The following is a 16,887-nucleotide window of genomic DNA, read 5'->3' on the forward strand; positions in this document are numbered from 1 at the left end:
TGCACGCATAAAAAATTATAGTCGTAAGTTACTTACAAAAATGTGAGAGTTGTGTAAGCAATAATTTCTTCACACTCACCTTCAAGAAAATGAAAACGTAACAGGGGAAATCAACAAAGAAATCGAAAACTCACTGTGCACGTACATAAATAAATACAAATCGCTAATTTGCTGCAAGAGTGTCATAATCCCCCCGAAAAAAAGAAAACAATTTTTAGATAACAATGCAGAAATGGCCACAAGCTTTTATTTTTATGCTGTACTATATAAAAATCCATGCTGATATCAATTAACAGTATCTCATTAGATGAAAATATGTTTTCACTTTTACTTACTGCGGCATAGTAAATCGAATGCTTTGAAGCAACCTTTCTCGACATTTAGGTTTTTTGGATTATGACACTCTTGCAGCATATGAGCGATATGTACTTGGTACAACATATTCACATTAATTAAGTCGCTCTATCTTCTTACAATGTTCGTAACATTTTTAATGCTAATTTTTATTGTATTTCTTAAATCAAAGTTGCAATCTTTGTAAGAAATTCACAGAAAGTTTAACAAATATCAAAAAATATTGACCACAATTTTTAAGATTTTTAAACAGAATCTTCAGAAAACTTCTGGATATAAAGTTTTAAAACCGTTTTAATTTTAATATAATGAGGTGTAAGCTTGAAACTTACATTTCATTATACTAAAATTCAATGGGTCATAAAATTACACACCCGAAATTTTTCTAAAAATTCGAATTGAAAAGTGTGAAAGTTTGATGAAAATTGTTGATCTTTTTTTTTAAATTTGCATAAAGTTTGTAACGTGGATTTGTGTGGTTTTTGTGACAAAATTAACTATATTTTCAGAAAAAATCATTAAAATAAAATAAAATCGAATAAATTGTTAAAATTTATCAAAAAATTGTAGCAAAAAAGTTACTCAAAAACAAAATTTTATGTTTAATTTTGCGCCACTTAGCATATTCATGAAAATATTACATACTAAGGAGTCCTATCACGTCTCCTGAAAATTTATTTTAAGAAATTCGTAGGTATAAACGTACATAAACATATAGCAGTAAATATGTATATTAGAGTCGAGTGAAATTTTGTTTTAATTGCTTCTGCCAGGTCTGCTAAAAGTTGGCTTCCCAACCCAGAAGTAAGGATGAAAATATTACTTAACTCATCGTATCTTGTCCCATCAGACTAGCAAGTACAGCACTCAGACACAATTAAGTCCATTGTACTGCACTCGGATTCCCTTTTTAATTTTCTTAAAATCTACTCGACCTCCGAAGAAATCTGAGTAGATCTTGTGGTGCCAAGGAGTCAAGGTGGTCGCTTCCTAACACATCGGTGCCAAAGATCTCAAGCCTGATTCGAGCGAAGGCTGGACAGACGCACAGAAAATGGTCCGCTGTCTCATGCTTCTCTCCACATGCTGGGCACAGTGCACTGTCTGAGATGCCCACCTTTTTCATGTCCTTTGCCTATAGAAAGTGGCCCTTTATCAGTCCAACCAGCCTCCTACAGGACTCTCTGCTTAGTGACAGGAGGAATTGTGACAGTCGGTCGAACATGACAGATAACATCAGTTTTGGCCATCTGCAGCCTCTCTCAGCCTGCCAAGCTCGCTTGCGGGTTAGAGTAACCCGTTTGCAAACCGTGGCTTTGATGGCTGCAGAAGGGAGTGGCAGAACGGGTCGGCCCGGAGCCAGAAAAACTTGGCCTCAGAGCCCTTCCTAGCTAAGGAGTCAGAGGTCTCGTTACCCACGATACCCCCATGTCCCTCACCCATGTCAGCATCAGGCTATTATGTCTGCCGACATAGTTCAGCCTGGATTTACAGGACTCGACTAACCTGTTTTCCACAACAAAGTTCATTGCTTCTTGAACAGCATACACCTCCAGTTGAAACACAGATGCTTACATTCCAAGAGCAAAGTGCATCCCGCTGGATTCCACGTAGACCTCGAAGACGTAGATTAGGTTACTTTAGGTTGCAGATGCTATTCTTCATTAAATTATTTTTATTAATAAAATTGTTGTTACTGTTTAAATTATTATTATTTCATTTTAGCACTGTAGTTAAAAACAAGTTGAAGTTGAAGTTTATGAAGTTTATTAACTTCTTGCGCTGAAATAACGTACAATACACGTCGACTTGTTATCTGCTCTAGACTGGCAATGTTGTGCAATATACGCCTGCTGAATTAACTGTAAAAAAGTAGGTTGCTAAAATTCAAATATGAAAATCAAAACAAATTCCAATTCTAAAAATTATTCATTTTCCAAATTTTGACTGGACATTGGAGAAGAAATTCTACAAGATGTTAATATTCCTGAATACCCAACACGCGGACTTCTTTAGATAACATACCATTGAGTTTTTAGGCGAAACAGTTGGAACATTTCCGAAGAAAAATTTCCTTCTACATAAACCGAAGCCTCAACGAAGATGTTAGGTATGCGCGAAACAGAAAAAACCCAGTCTTACACTGCACATTCCTGATTGTTTTCAAATATATCGCACGTACAAAACTAACAATAAAATTCTTTATTGTTATTATTAATTTTATTTAATTATATTCATTTAAATAATGTGACAAGATGCTTTTGTTAAACACACTCTGCTAAAAGCTTTCATATAAATTATTTCAAGCAAGAGAAATTTTTCCAAGCAAGAGAGCTTGTTATAAGTTGGTTTATACGATGCAGTCACCGCCTTTTGGAAATTAATTTCAACCGCAAGGGGTTGATAGTTGTTTTATATTTTTGTTTCTTTTACCAAATTTATTTAGCTTGTAAAATCATCTCAAAACGTTATTCTAAAGATTTTATAATTTGTAATGTTTATAACCTCTTATAAAAGCAGCATTTCATTGCTGTCATAAAAAAATTATATAAAAAATCTCCATATACTGTCGCTCCCTCTTAATGTATAGAAACAATAAAATTCTTATAAAATATTTAGCAAAGGCGAAGCATTGAAGTCTGATAGCAAAATTTTAATTTGCTAAGCCTACTCCTACTACAAAACACTCCTACGAAAGCACCGGATAAGACACCGACGCCCAAGTATGTATGTACGAATATGTAAATGGGCATGAACACACTAGCATACACACACATAAATGGCAACGTACACAAAAATTTATTACCGACTTACGCAGAACGCGGAATAAAATAAAAAATATAGCAATCGTCCGAATGTTCTTGAGAAGGCCGTTCCTTATCATGTGATTACCTTATGTAGATACTTGACAAATACATACACAAAAATAGTATACACGTACGAGTATTTATTAAAAAAGATAAGGAACCTAATTAGTTACCTGGCCATATATAGTAAAGTGCTTTACGCGCAGTTCGTGTGTTGGACCACATAAATACGGTTGTCATAATTTAGTCCACACAAAAGTTGTTTGCAAAAACCGATGGCGCAATTAGAAGGTGGTGGCGTACTTTTGTATTTTTAAATGGGGAAATGGGGTAGTAATATTTTGCAATTCAATAAAATAGTTGAAATTAACCGATAGGCACTGATGCGAGCCACATTTTTTTAATTGCTGTTTATTACATTTTTATTATATATATTATATTATTAAGCCTGCACATATATATATTGTAGTAAAAAACATTTTGAAAAAATAAGTAACAGAAATTGAGGCAAAAACTAAAGCACTTACCATTCTTGACTTAATTTCTTCAGACTAGAGCTTTAAGCAAAAAAACAAAAAACTAAAAAATCGACTACCTGAATTTTCTTCGAAAATGCGCAATACTTTTTTGTTTACCTTTTTAACCAGAATTTTTAGATCTGGATATGTGGCTTTATAGCCCATTGAAGTTTAGTCTAACAATGTGGAAGTTTCGAGTGACTACAAAATACTGTTAACTTTTGACGATTTTTTTCTCTGCAGGTGTTGTTTAATTTTTTTTTGGAAGAAAAAGCTTAGCACCTGGTTAAAAACCGGAGAGTTTTGATGAAATTTTGAAAAATGATGTACCTATGTAGTTGGAAACTGTTTGTTTATAGTTATATGGTATTGTTGTAGTATGAGTAGAATTCGTCTCAAGTCGTTAGAGTCAATATATAACGACACAATCACTGGAGGGGAAATCAAATAAAAGTGTACATTATTAATAACACAGAATGCGGTGGATTAAGGCCAAAACCTTTTTTGGAGATTCTCTCACATACTTTAGAAATGTGGGTGAGTACCACAACATTCCTATAGCCTTAGCTGATCTAAAGGAATATATTAACGAATGCTTCAAAGTGCAGAGTGAGCCAAATTCAGGAAACTTTTTCTGTTGGGGAAAAGGAATCCCTTATTTTCTCGGTTATTGTTGTTGTTGTAGCAGCTTTCTAAACCCTGTCTGTGTTACGCAGACACTTGTCGTCTTCGTCTAACTCAATTAACGGAAGCCCCAGAAAGTGCTGCTTTGACAGGTTGGGTTTAAAGTTGGGTCGACAGTTGGGCCCTTATTTTCTCTGTAGATGGCTATAGTGATCGATATATAGATTTGACAATTTGAAGTTTATGCTCGTTGTCAAGCTGACATTTCACACTAAAAATATTCGATTGCTGCTTTTTGTTTGTTTCATTCAGGTGTGAGTTAAAGGGTGTTAAAAATGGAAAAGTCGATAAAATCACAGAAATAATGGAAGTTGACCGGCATCGACCATAAAACAGTTTTAAGCCATTTGCGCAACAATTTTCCGCAGAAATAATGAATTTCTTTTTCCCCAAACTAATATTTTTACATTATATATATTTCCATATTTTTTATTAAACTATTAATTATTATTTTATTATTACATACATAAATATAAATATTTGCCTTATTTAGCGCGTTAATTTATTACCAGCAACTGATTTTGTCTATTGCTTTAAATTTTTAAAAAGATAGTTGCATTGATCCTCACTGTAAGATTGCTTGTAATAAATCAAAAGAAACTAAACTACCAAGAAATTTGCTAAAAATCCGATACAAAAAAGATATAAAAAGCAAATTTTATTCGTTTTAGGGTGTGTCATACATTCGTGTATAAGTCATGCATGCATATGTATGTGTGTGTTTGCCGCACACACTGCTGTCGAAACCTAGTCGCCGAACAAAGCGATCCCAACAGTAATCTGAGAAATGATGCAAATTTTTTATATGCGCGCCGTTATTTGCTCATTCCTTAAGCTTTATTTATTTTTATCTTATCTTGGAATTCTTCCTTCAATGTCTCCTCTGACAACACATGGAATTTCGGTTTTATTGCCTATCACGAAAAAACAAAAACAATAAAAAATTATTAAGCTTCTTCGTATTCACGAGAAATAATTCATTTCGTACTAACCAAACTGCGCTGCAATGACGCCATTTCGGATACAAAATTGTATGCTTTTATCTCCGCATTCGAGATCGCAAAGGCTAAAATCTTGGAATTTGGCACCTATGTGTGTATCGTCAGTACGTATGCACAAACACTGGAGCTTGGGTGAATAAAGGGCTCGGCAGTAAAGCGTAAAGTATGCCATCAATACCCAAATTCCTCATATCAATTAATTCTTTCTTTAGCAAAATTCTCTTGTCATAAATTTTCGCTGTATACGTTTATGTATGTATATGTACATGTGTTCGTTAACTCGATAATCTTGGAAATGGAAAAAGCGCAATTTCTTCTGTTATGTTGTATGCGATAAGCTGATTTTTGACAAAAATAATACTTACATACATACAAACATTGCTTATGAGGAAAAACTTTCACCGAAACAAGTAAAACAAATATGCAATGACAATCAATGCTCTGTGCCTCCAGTGCTTTCTTACTACATTTGAACGCTAAACGAAAATAATATCTTTCTTTACTTAATTGTGTAATTTGTACCATAACTGGAGAGTTTTAACTCCGTCGTATTTTTATCGCCTTTTATGACACAATTTTTTTGTAGAGGAATTCTGCTTTAAAGTTAGAAGTATTTCAAGAATTAATTATTGTTTGCTCATAATCATATCGTAAAACCCTAAATTTGATATTGATTACATAAACGTTTGACGATAACGAATTGGAGACATAATTAAAAAGCATAGTAGGATTTCGGTATTGACGTTAAATTCAAGTATACAGTAGCGAGCACGAAAATAGAAGTGCCAAAAAATTTAATTTTAGATTTTCCCAAAAATCCATTTCTAATCTACGATGTGATTAGAAAGTTTTTATTATTATTTTAAAATGTTAGGTTGGAGAAAAAGAAAGATTTTTTTTAGTGTGAAATGTCACCTTAACAAGGAGCATGAAATTGTTTTATAGACCCTTTACGAGATATCAATCACTACAGAAAATATTGGATTTCTTTCTTCCAAAACTAATATTCTGCTATCCTCTCACTGAACTTATATTTAAATAAATTCTATAACGAAAAACAAAAAATTGTATAACAGAAATCAGGGTCATATAAGTATAAAAATTAAAAATTAATATTTAACGCAGTTTGTAAAAATTTTTTAGAAAAATTGCATTAACAAAGTTTGCAAATACGAAGTTGGACCTAATATTTCGTTGAATTTCACAAATACAGGGTCCGGCACTCGAAGTGTAATTAAAAAGGCCCTAAATTTAATTTGGAAAATTACTTTTATTCAATTCAAAGCAAAAAATTTGTAAAAATAACACAAAATTAAGAATAAATTTACTTTTGCTCGATATAACCACCTTTTGCCTTGACTATGGCCTTGAGCCGTTCCAGAAACGAATGGTAAGCTGCCCGAATGTGACTTGCAGTTATTTTGGCCCACTCGCGGACAATGGCTTTTTTCACTGCCTCGAGACTAGTGAATCTTTTAGTTCGGACCTTGCTCTCCAAAATGGCACAAATAGAATAATTCATCGGATTCGTATCTGGTGAATTTGAGAGCGTTATGAAGTTCCGAACGTTGTTTTTTAGCCATTCTTAGTTCACTCGAGCTTTGTGAGACGGTGCCAAGTCCTGTTGAAACGTCCATGGTCTACCACCGAAATTTTTGTCTGCCCACGTCTTCAAAGCAACCTCCAGAACACTTTTCCGATAATATTTCGCATTTACCTTGACGCCAGGCTTGAAGAAAACGAATGGAGAGCGCCCATCTGCGGACACAGTGCCCAAACCATTACCGGTGGCGGGCGCTGTCTCCTGGTGGCCAATCGATGACTCAAATTCAAGTATGTACGGTCGGTCAAATAAACCCTATCGTTTTGAGAGTTTACGAATTGCTCAATTTGAAAAGTTGTCTCGTCAGAAAACACAGTGTTCGGAAATTGACCGCTTTCGGTCAAGCGAGGCAACTCCTTCGCTCTCACAAGTCTGACTTGTTGCTGCTTTGGTGTGAGATCATGCGACTTTTGGAAGTCGTAAGTTTTGACTTTGAGATCATTTTTTAGTATACGGCTGATGCTAAAGTCAGATAGTTTCAGTTCTTTCGCCATTTGATTGGCTCTTCGTTGGGGATTTTGCTCAAGTCGCTTCTTCGCTTTTTGAACCATTTCACGTGACGTTGCAGTCTTTTGATTACGACCTCCATGACGATTCGCTATGCTACCAGTACCACTGTAACGAGTAACGGTGCGATAAATTAAAACTTTATTTACTTTAAGGTGTTCGAGCTCACGAACAATCGCTGTTCGTGATTTATCAGCCAAATATAATGCAATCACACTATTACGTTTGAAATGCATTACCGATTTTCTTTTTTCGCCTTCACTCTCGGCAAAATGCTTCCGCGCGCTTGTAAACAATACTCTGGACCCTACCGGACCCTGAATATAGGCACCTTAGCCCAAATCCTTATGTAAAAATTTCCACATAGTCGAAGGGCAAAGGCCAACAAGTTGAGAACGAATCGTCATTTCGGTATCTTCTTCAACACTTCACTCTATGAGCTTCGCGAACAGATTTGTTTTTTTTGTTTTTTTTTTTCAAAATAAATTTCCACATTTCCATTTGGAAACGTTGTTCTGGCGTTGAACAATTCATGATGACTTTCCAAGCCTTACTGAACAGAAATGTCAAAATAGTTTGCTATTCTCAGCTATCAAACCAAAGTTATCGATATCGATGATTCTCATGCAAAAAAGAGTGCGTGTAAGCAATTACTTGGATCCATTTATGTATTATTCCACTTACCAACACTCACTTTGCCACTACTCAAAGAGCAAGAAACTGGTTATTTCCAGATTCACAATTACAAATACCAAAGCACTCGCACTTTTCTTTAAAAAATGGAAATGTTGAATATTAATACTTGAATTATTTGATAATTTAACAATTTTCCAAGTAACTGAAAATTGCACTGAAATACAACCACAAAAAAGGTTTGCTGAAACATGAAACACCTACTAAGTGTCTCTTTTGTAGTTAATATGAACATATTCTATATACTTTTTCAACTTTAATTAGAAAATTAATAATAATAATTGATATTTGCATGCCAAATAAACTTTTAAAATGCGCGCCAGACTTTATTTATTTGCACATGCAAATGTATGCCAATTAGAAACTCTAAGTATTACTTCATTTATTTTTTCGCACTCCTTTCCTCTGATACAGTCGGTGGGTATCGTATCGCACATTCCCACTAAAAATATCAAAAACCGTTGCCCATGTAAATCAGCAATTAACAGACTTTTCTTAACCTATTGTGCACATTTCAGAAGCCAGCTGCGAAAAATCAACACACCTACTTTGTGTATGTGTGTGTGTGTAACCAATATCTGCTCTCATATACGTTAAAGCTATTTTTTTATTAAATAATCAGTCGTGATGTGAAAATAACAAAAGGAAATACTAAATACTGTAGCAACAGAAATACTTGTCAAGGTCCTTCATAAATTGGCTCATTTGTAGTTGCTGTTGTTATGTCGCATTCCGAGTTGCCGCTTTTTGTTGTTTATTCGTATCACTTTTTCTAATTGACCCGATGCGTGTTTTTGTTTTTTTTTTGCAATCCTTTTTATATTAGCATTTATTGCTCGTTTATTTATTTCAACCGGCTGGGTGCATTAGTATTGATTTATTATTTATACTCTCCAAGAAATCGAACTGTTTCCTGATTAGCGCAGAACTGGCCCATTTGTTGCGATAGCCGTGAAAATATGTATCACAATCAGCAAATATTTCTAATAACAACAAAATAAATATGATTAAGAAATATACACTACCTACATACCTAATATGCATGTATATGCATGTGACTCTCACATTCACTCTTTGATAGGTGTTTGACCATTTGCAGTGTGCATCCATTTTGTACTAGTTTGAAAACAATGGCATATTCATAAGTTATCGAACTAGTCCTTACGTCAAATTATCTATTTTTTTTCTGCAGAGTATGAGCCAATTGAGAATGTATGTGTGTGGCGATGTGTGTTACAGAAAAGTAGATCATGACTTTGCTGATCGGTTAGTTACGATCGATTATTTCGGTGACCGGTTTGAGCAACACCAGTCAGTAAACCGCAGATATGGCGGTTTATACAGCTGTAGATATGCGCAGAAGTGTATATTTTTATGGTATTGGTATTGAAAATACTACTACAATTATGTCGCATATGCAACAGCAAGAAATAAAAAAAATTGCCGACAAATAAAAGTGGATGAATTGATCAATAGGAATTTGGCTTTAACTACCACACAACCGTACAAGGCAATTCGTTTATAGCTTTACAAATTTGTATCTATAAACACAATCATATATATTCTTATATAATTATGTACTTATATATGTACAATATATATATTTACACCAGCGGGCATAACTGAATGCCAAATTATGTGCAAAATTGTGAAAATTTCAAAAAAATTGCATCTAAATTTTGAATAGTATCTGAATTTTTTTATACGCAGTTTTGTAGTTCATTCAATTTTGTTTTAATAAAGTGTAAGATTTAGGCGGCTAAAAAAATTGCGATGATTTAATAGAATTTAGATAACTGTAAAATTACGAAAAAAAAAATTTTTCTTTTGCATAAAATGTTAATATAATCCTTTAAGAATATGTCAAACAATTTTTAGAACATAAATTTAAGTATTTTTTATATTCTATTCTTTGCGTTCGAGCGCTGGGGGAGGTATAGTTACGTTGCCGACTTTAGACGCGTTTTTCTAAAAACTATATTTTTCGAATTGGCGTAAACGAAAACTCGAAAAGTTATTGACCGATCTCCCTAAAATTTTGCACACATCTTTTTTATGATATTACTTTCATTCCGCGAATTTGTTTTTCTATTTATTGTGACATTAATAAACAAAAAAATGTTTGGCTTTTTTTATTCAGGTCACTGACGCCGATGCTACAGTGCCCGCCGATTGAGAAGCCCCGCTGTGACCTTCCTGGAAGAACTGAGTGTACATCCGCCATTTTAAATTATTAAAATAAAAATAAAAAAAAAATTTATATTATTTTAATGAATAAATAAACAGTATGCATGCCAATTTTGAAAAAAATATATTGACTTCTTCATTTTAAATACTTTTAATGAAAATCAGAGAAAATTTGGCCGTTTACAGGTATCTGTCCCCTTAAAAAGGAAATTTTCATGACGGCTCTTGCGTTTTTTGTTTTTCATACAAGGGCAATTTGTCAAATTGCAGTTGATTCTTTCCAATTTTTTTTTGCAAACGGTCTTGGGCAATGGAATTTTCATGGAATAAAATGCAAAAAGTCATCAGAAAAAAGTTATTTTAAAAAAAGTTGCCATTTTTTAGCTGCTCCCGAATCCAATTCGTGCTTCCGTAACATTTTGTTGCCAAATCCTAGCTACCAATTAGTTATTTACGTCTATGCCAGCCAACTCTTCGAGGTTTTTAAAAAGCGGTTTGCTATAGAGTTTAATTTATTGTTTCACTTGAACAGAGGCACTAACCAAATAAGAAAAATAATAAGTATTATAGGAAAGTTTGTTTTTGTTTTACATTTATCATTTAAAACTGAATAGTTTGCGCTGCCACCTTGCTTATAAATTACTTCGTAAATACGTTGATGCTAAAGTTTCAAGACTTGAAGTGTGTACAGGTGCATTATGCTGTTGAAATACCCAATTAATAGGTGCAAATGTTTCACGATCCTCGGGAAAAGATGATTCCAACAGAGCTTTAAAGCTGTTTCCCGTCATTTTGTTGTGTATAATTTTCAATTCATATTTTCGCCATGACTTGCACGGCTGTGATGTCATCTGAAGTACATTTCCTTCTCTCTTAAGTCATGAAAATAGTAATTGTATCCATTCGGCCCATCCAGACTAAACTTCTTTTTGTCATTAAATGCTACTTTTTCCATTCACCGGGATCGTTATTTGTAACAGAACCCCAAGCCATGTGGTCCCTTGCCCAATCGAAGCGGCGCTCTTTGTGAAAATTACTCAAAGGTGGTTTTTTGTAATTTTATATGCTTCAAATGTAGCACTCTTGGAATAGTCCTTCGAACGATAGATTTGCTGGTTACAACATTTGCCATTTCTTTAATTTTTGCTGTTGGCAGGGCGGAGTTCGATGCCACCCTAACGATTTTGCGGGTTTCCTTCGATGTTAGAATCATCGCAATTATGTCTTTGTAGTTCTTACCATAGAATCCACCCTGCTTTATGTAAAGATCTCCAACGTTTGGACTTCGACCAATCTTTTTGGCAATTTGGCGATTTGAAAGTCCCTCTGCGAACAAGATATCGATTTGTCCTTTTTGCGATCTGTTAAACCTCTTAGCTTTTCCAATTTATTAGAATTAATAAGTTTTTGACCAAACACAAAAACCGATATCTTTTCACAGCTGTAATGCGCCAATAATGTAGACAAACTGGGCGCCTCTAATCAAGCGAACCAATAAATCAAGCACAGTTACTGAAGTTTTACTGCTCTGAAATACCGTTAGATGGAATAATATTTTGAGACATTTATTTTCGAGCAAAGTACAGTCTTCACTTCAATTATCAGAAAAACTTGTGTTACTAGATCAAATACGGGGGCTTTAATAACCATTTTATTCCATTTATGTATTGCCTCTAATCAAGTGAACCGGACCTTTCTATAACCTAAACTTGTGCATTGCTCTCAGCAGAGACAGCTTCCTTTTCTGTAAATACATCGTAATGCCATTGATATTCAAATCATTAACTTTTCCCTTTTGCACATATGTAAGTAAATGCATGTGTATGTATGTGTAAATGCATTTCCAATTATGCAGCAATCAACCGGTCAAGACACCGATCGACCAAATCTACCCATCAGCGCTGGTATTATTGTTAGTTATCATAATTTTCACGGTCCAACATCCTGTTGGAGTAATTGAAGCTTTTTGCGTCCATACCAACTGGCAGCGCCTTGATCAGCTAACGCTACAAGCGCAGGCGAAAAGCAACCAGTTAAATGTCGCAATCAACTCCTAACTTAATCAATGTTAAACAAGCTTTTAAGACTTCTGCGTGGTTTCACAATGTTGACGCCGCTACCGTCCCTCCCGTGGGTAACGACACGTCGATTTCAAAGTCATCAACTTGCCATTAAGTAGACCTGTAACAGCTCCTGATCCCCGCCTCCAGTTCCTGCAATCTTCGGCTCGTACGTACTATCAACAAATAATTTGAATGTTACTGAACACATATTTGTTCTTGTTGTTGCACTGCTATTGCAACAGCATCCTGTAAACGCACAGGCGACACACAGCATCTGAGGAACTATCGATCGAATGTATAATTATGTTGTTGCTTTCCTATCTTCTGGGCAATGGGTATGTCAGCCTGTACTGCGCACTGAACAACGTTAGGCGTACGTGGTCGACTAGTAAGTACTTACTTGTATGTATGTGCATATGCAGGGCGGTGGCAGGGCAACTGCAGTGGGAGATGAAGCGGATGTTGCGACGCCAACAACCTCCTCAATGGCATTGAGATGCAGAGCAGATGCCGACTTAACGCGTAGCTAATCGCATTTTGCGTTGTGTTTGATTGCAGCTCGTAAAGGAAGGAATCGGTTGTCGTCTCGAACTTTGCTGTAAGTTTATAAACACGCTACCACAAACAACTATTCTCGTTGATGCTCAGCACAAATCAACGGCGGGCTATGACAACAGAATATTATCGTTAAAATATATAATAGCATTCGATTGGGTTGGTAGAGGCAAGGAGAGGATGCGAAAACTGAGAGTGGATGCAAGTTGCATGGTGTTGATTAGCTGATATTGCTGCCGACAATCCACATTCTCTAGTTGTTCGATAAGATCGGAAATGCCAGGCGGCCCGCGCCAACATGTTGATCGGTGTCAGCATTAAACTAAATTATATGGCAAAGCAGCCTTATTACGAGTATGTTAATATTTTATAATAAGTTAAGTAAATATATACACACATATGCCCATATACATATGTACATTAGGGTGCACCACTCCACATACAAAAAATATCGGTACTGTTTTTCCATTGTAATTATAAAATTCATTATATTTTAAAACTTTAACCAAATTATTTAGGAAATATATTCACATTTGCGTGAGCTGGACGGATTTTTCTATAAATAAAATAAGATTTAAAAATGTTTCCCCAAAAATTTTTATATTATAGAAAAGTTTAAGCTTCAAGAATGAAAAGAGTAATAATGGAACATGAAAATAATGACAAAAAACGTTTCCAACGATACCTTAGAAATCTAAAACGACCAAGATTTGGCTGAATTATGTAATCAACTTTTCATTAAAACTACATTCAAAAAAGGTCTGAAATATCAAAAACAAAAAATTTCTTTATTTAGATTCCGTTGGAACGTTTTTATGCAGGCCTCTTAGGATTAAACTTTTCAATGATCTGAGATGATTTTTTAGTAAACATATTTTTAAAAACTTATTTTATTTTCAAGTCGATCCAGCAGCTTATAGTCTGTAAGGTTTCCAATTCATGCACTTAAATAAATATAAATAAAGAAATAAATCATAATAGTTTTCCGAAATTTTACGGCGGTCTTAGAACACAATAAGTTTTTTAGATCTGGTGGAAAAGCCGCAACTCTTTTTGGTGAGGCACCCTAATGTCCATATATGCACGTGTGTATGCATGGCTGTATATGTACTTATACAAGTTAAGATGCATATGTCTACACTGCCTGCATATGCATGTATGCACACAGAATAAGAATATTGCATATATTTCTTAATGGAGATAAAAACAACAGTACGTGCGGATATGTGTTTTTGCTAATTTCAATATTCCGCAATTTAATCTTTATTGTTGGAGCTTTGTCAGTTAGGAAAATTTTCTGCATATACGTCTGCGAAATAAAAACAAATCTCAGAATAAACTACGCTAATAAGATACGGTAAAGGAAAAATTATAATTCCAGGATTATAAAAAAGTCGAAATTAGAAACTTACATTAGATTATGGGCCCACCTTCTATTCATCACTATAATTTATTTGTTCTCATTGAGTACTCATTAAAGAATTCGTTCCGATGAATATTAAAAGCGCAATTATTTCTACCCTCTGCTCCTAATTAACCTTTTTGCATTGTTCGACGGAATAATCCGTGAACAAAAACTCCACCGAAATACTGCATAAAAATGAATACTTTGATTATATAATTTTTGAATTAAATATTTTTTTTTTGTTAAAGTTTGAGAAAAATAACAATTTTGATTACCCTGTAACATTTCATTTCATTAGATCAAATAGTCTTGCCCACGCAAGGTATTATGGACAGGCCCCAACTGAACGTCTTTTGTACCTTGCACCGGATTTTTGAGCACATTTCGAGCGGTCATGCGAAAGGGCTTAGAACTAAGCAAATCACCAAATGCTTGATCTTCTACACGTAAGTGAGTAGAGTGTGCTCGAGTGGTAATAATTGCGGTAATGTTACTTTTTATGAAATAACATCACGTTCACATAACGCGTTCTGTCATTAAAATGTTTACAATCTGTCTTCAGTAGCTAATCAAGCGTCGTATAACAAGCGCCGGAGTTGGAATGGAAGAGGAAAGATATGTTTTCCTTTAATAAATACTATATATATATAATTGGCGCCTACACCCTTTTTGGGTGTTTGGCCGAGCTTCTCCTCCTATTTGTGGTGTGCGTCTTGATGTTGTTCCACAAATGGAGGGACCTACAGTTTCAAGCCGAGGAACTTTTTCATGGCAGAAATACACTCGGAGGTTTGCCATTGCCTGCCAAGGGGCGACCGCTATTAGAAAAATGTTTTTCTTAATTTTGGTGTTTTCACCGAGATTCGAACCGACGTTCTCTCTGTGAATTCCGAATGGTAGTCGCGCACCAACCCATTCAGCTACGGCGGCTATTGGTCTTATTTCCATATTTTCGAAAGCCCCGCGCTCGGCGAAAATAACTTCTGCAAAGTTAGGTCCCCCAATTTGTGGAACAACATCAAGGCGCACGCCACAAATAAAAGGAGGAGCTCGGCTAAACACCTAACAGAATTGTGCGCTTTAATTTATTTTATTTTTTATCAGCAACAGGCTTCAAATTTCAACAACAATTCAACAATTTCTAACAGAAGTTTAGTACCAAACTAAACAAATTATGCCAACTTTCAAACTCAATTTGTTTAGAAAGACTAAAAAATCAATACTGGTTCCATTACCTTCCAAAGCGTCAAGTAAGCAATGAAATATTATAATACACCTGTCGCATTATTAGATTCATAGCGCTAGTTTTCCAGTACATAATACCCAGCAGCGAAATTCTCGGGAATTGAAAAAGAGGAAAATATTATATTTAAAACAGTAAGCCGGTAAAAATGTTTAATTCTCAAGGTCTGTTGATAGTTTGTTTACGTTGAAAACTAAAATTGAAATAAGAAAAAAATAAGATTCAAAAAAGCACAACATAATTTGTTTCACGTTCCGTAGAGCCCCAAATAGATTGACTTACTTCTTCCATATCAAAGTTCTAGACCTCTTCGTTTCGCCAAGCGTTAGCAAGTGGCGAATAGATGAAGCAACTAGTATAAGTAAACGTGTCTTAGCAGCCCTGGAATAGAGCTGCCAAAAATTACATTTGTTTCTAAAATAGTGAGTTATACCATCTAGCGGCGAATCTTGCTCGATAACTTTGTTGAGCTCAGAGAGCTCAGAGATAGCGAGTAACTTTACTTTTTGCAACATCAAATTAAATTTTTTTTTTATCTACGAAATTATAGTGAGCCGTGCTTAACCGGCTGCTTTTATTTCTGGTAAAAATTTATCCAACAGAAACTATCAGCTTTCTTTCAAATTTAAATATCACTTTGCTCTCAAGTTTCCCTTCTTTCTTTTGGTGCGTTGCGTACACGAAATCCATGAATTATTAAACTATGCGTACTTTTGTTCCACGCCACATTCGTATGAAAATAAGAGTTTTTGCATGATTCTGTATATATGTAAATAAAAGTGACTAAAAATTTAAGATTTTTTGCTCAAAATAGGGTTGTCCCGTTGTTGTTGCTATTATTCTAACAGCATAAGCATTTCCAATAAATATTGGTCAAATATAAGCCCGGGTCGTTCCACTGTCATAAGAGGAGCTTTCTGACTCAAGGAAGATAGATTACCAGGTTTGGCCCTCCGAACCAAAATTGTGAGAGTAACTTCGATTGCCACGTCACCGAGAACGCGGCAGCAGAATCCTCTCCGCTTATTTCACACGTATACACTCAGTCGAAGTAACATGAGCGAGAACTGCGTTAATTTTTTTTTTTGTATCATCAACACACTCTCATTTTCTTTTTGTCGTAAACAAACCGCTGTCATTACCCCGCTTATGTTAGCCAATCAGCTGATTCCTTTAAAATCGCTGAGAGCCGGCTAACGGTCTGATATTGGCCACACCTCTGCATTTTGTACATCGTGTTCCAGACTAGTTACTGCATCTTCTGCAA

The 16,887-nt window shown here is 35.0% G+C and overlaps 2 protein-coding genes across 12 annotated transcripts in view; both read right to left on the reverse strand.

Moving 5' to 3' along the window:
• The window catches only part of LOC128868466 (rho GTPase-activating protein conundrum), a 65,439-nt gene that overhangs the window by 35,349 nt on the left and 13,203 nt on the right, over positions 1-16,887 (reverse strand). The window lies entirely within an intron of this gene.
• Positions 6,707-9,697, reverse strand: LOC128868467 (uncharacterized). The gene is made up of 2 exons (XM_054110588.1): positions 8,545-9,697; positions 6,707-8,244 (listed from the first exon to the last, which is right to left on the reverse strand). The coding sequence occupies exon 2, from the start codon at positions 7,708-7,710 to the stop codon at positions 7,078-7,080; it is 633 nt and encodes a 210-aa protein (XP_053966563.1). The 5' UTR covers positions 7,711-8,244; positions 8,545-9,697; the 3' UTR covers positions 6,707-7,077.

This window comes from Anastrepha ludens, chromosome 6, assembly GCF_028408465.1.
Source record: "Anastrepha ludens isolate Willacy chromosome 6, idAnaLude1.1, whole genome shotgun sequence".
NCBI lineage: Eukaryota > Metazoa > Arthropoda > Insecta > Diptera > Tephritidae > Anastrepha > Anastrepha ludens.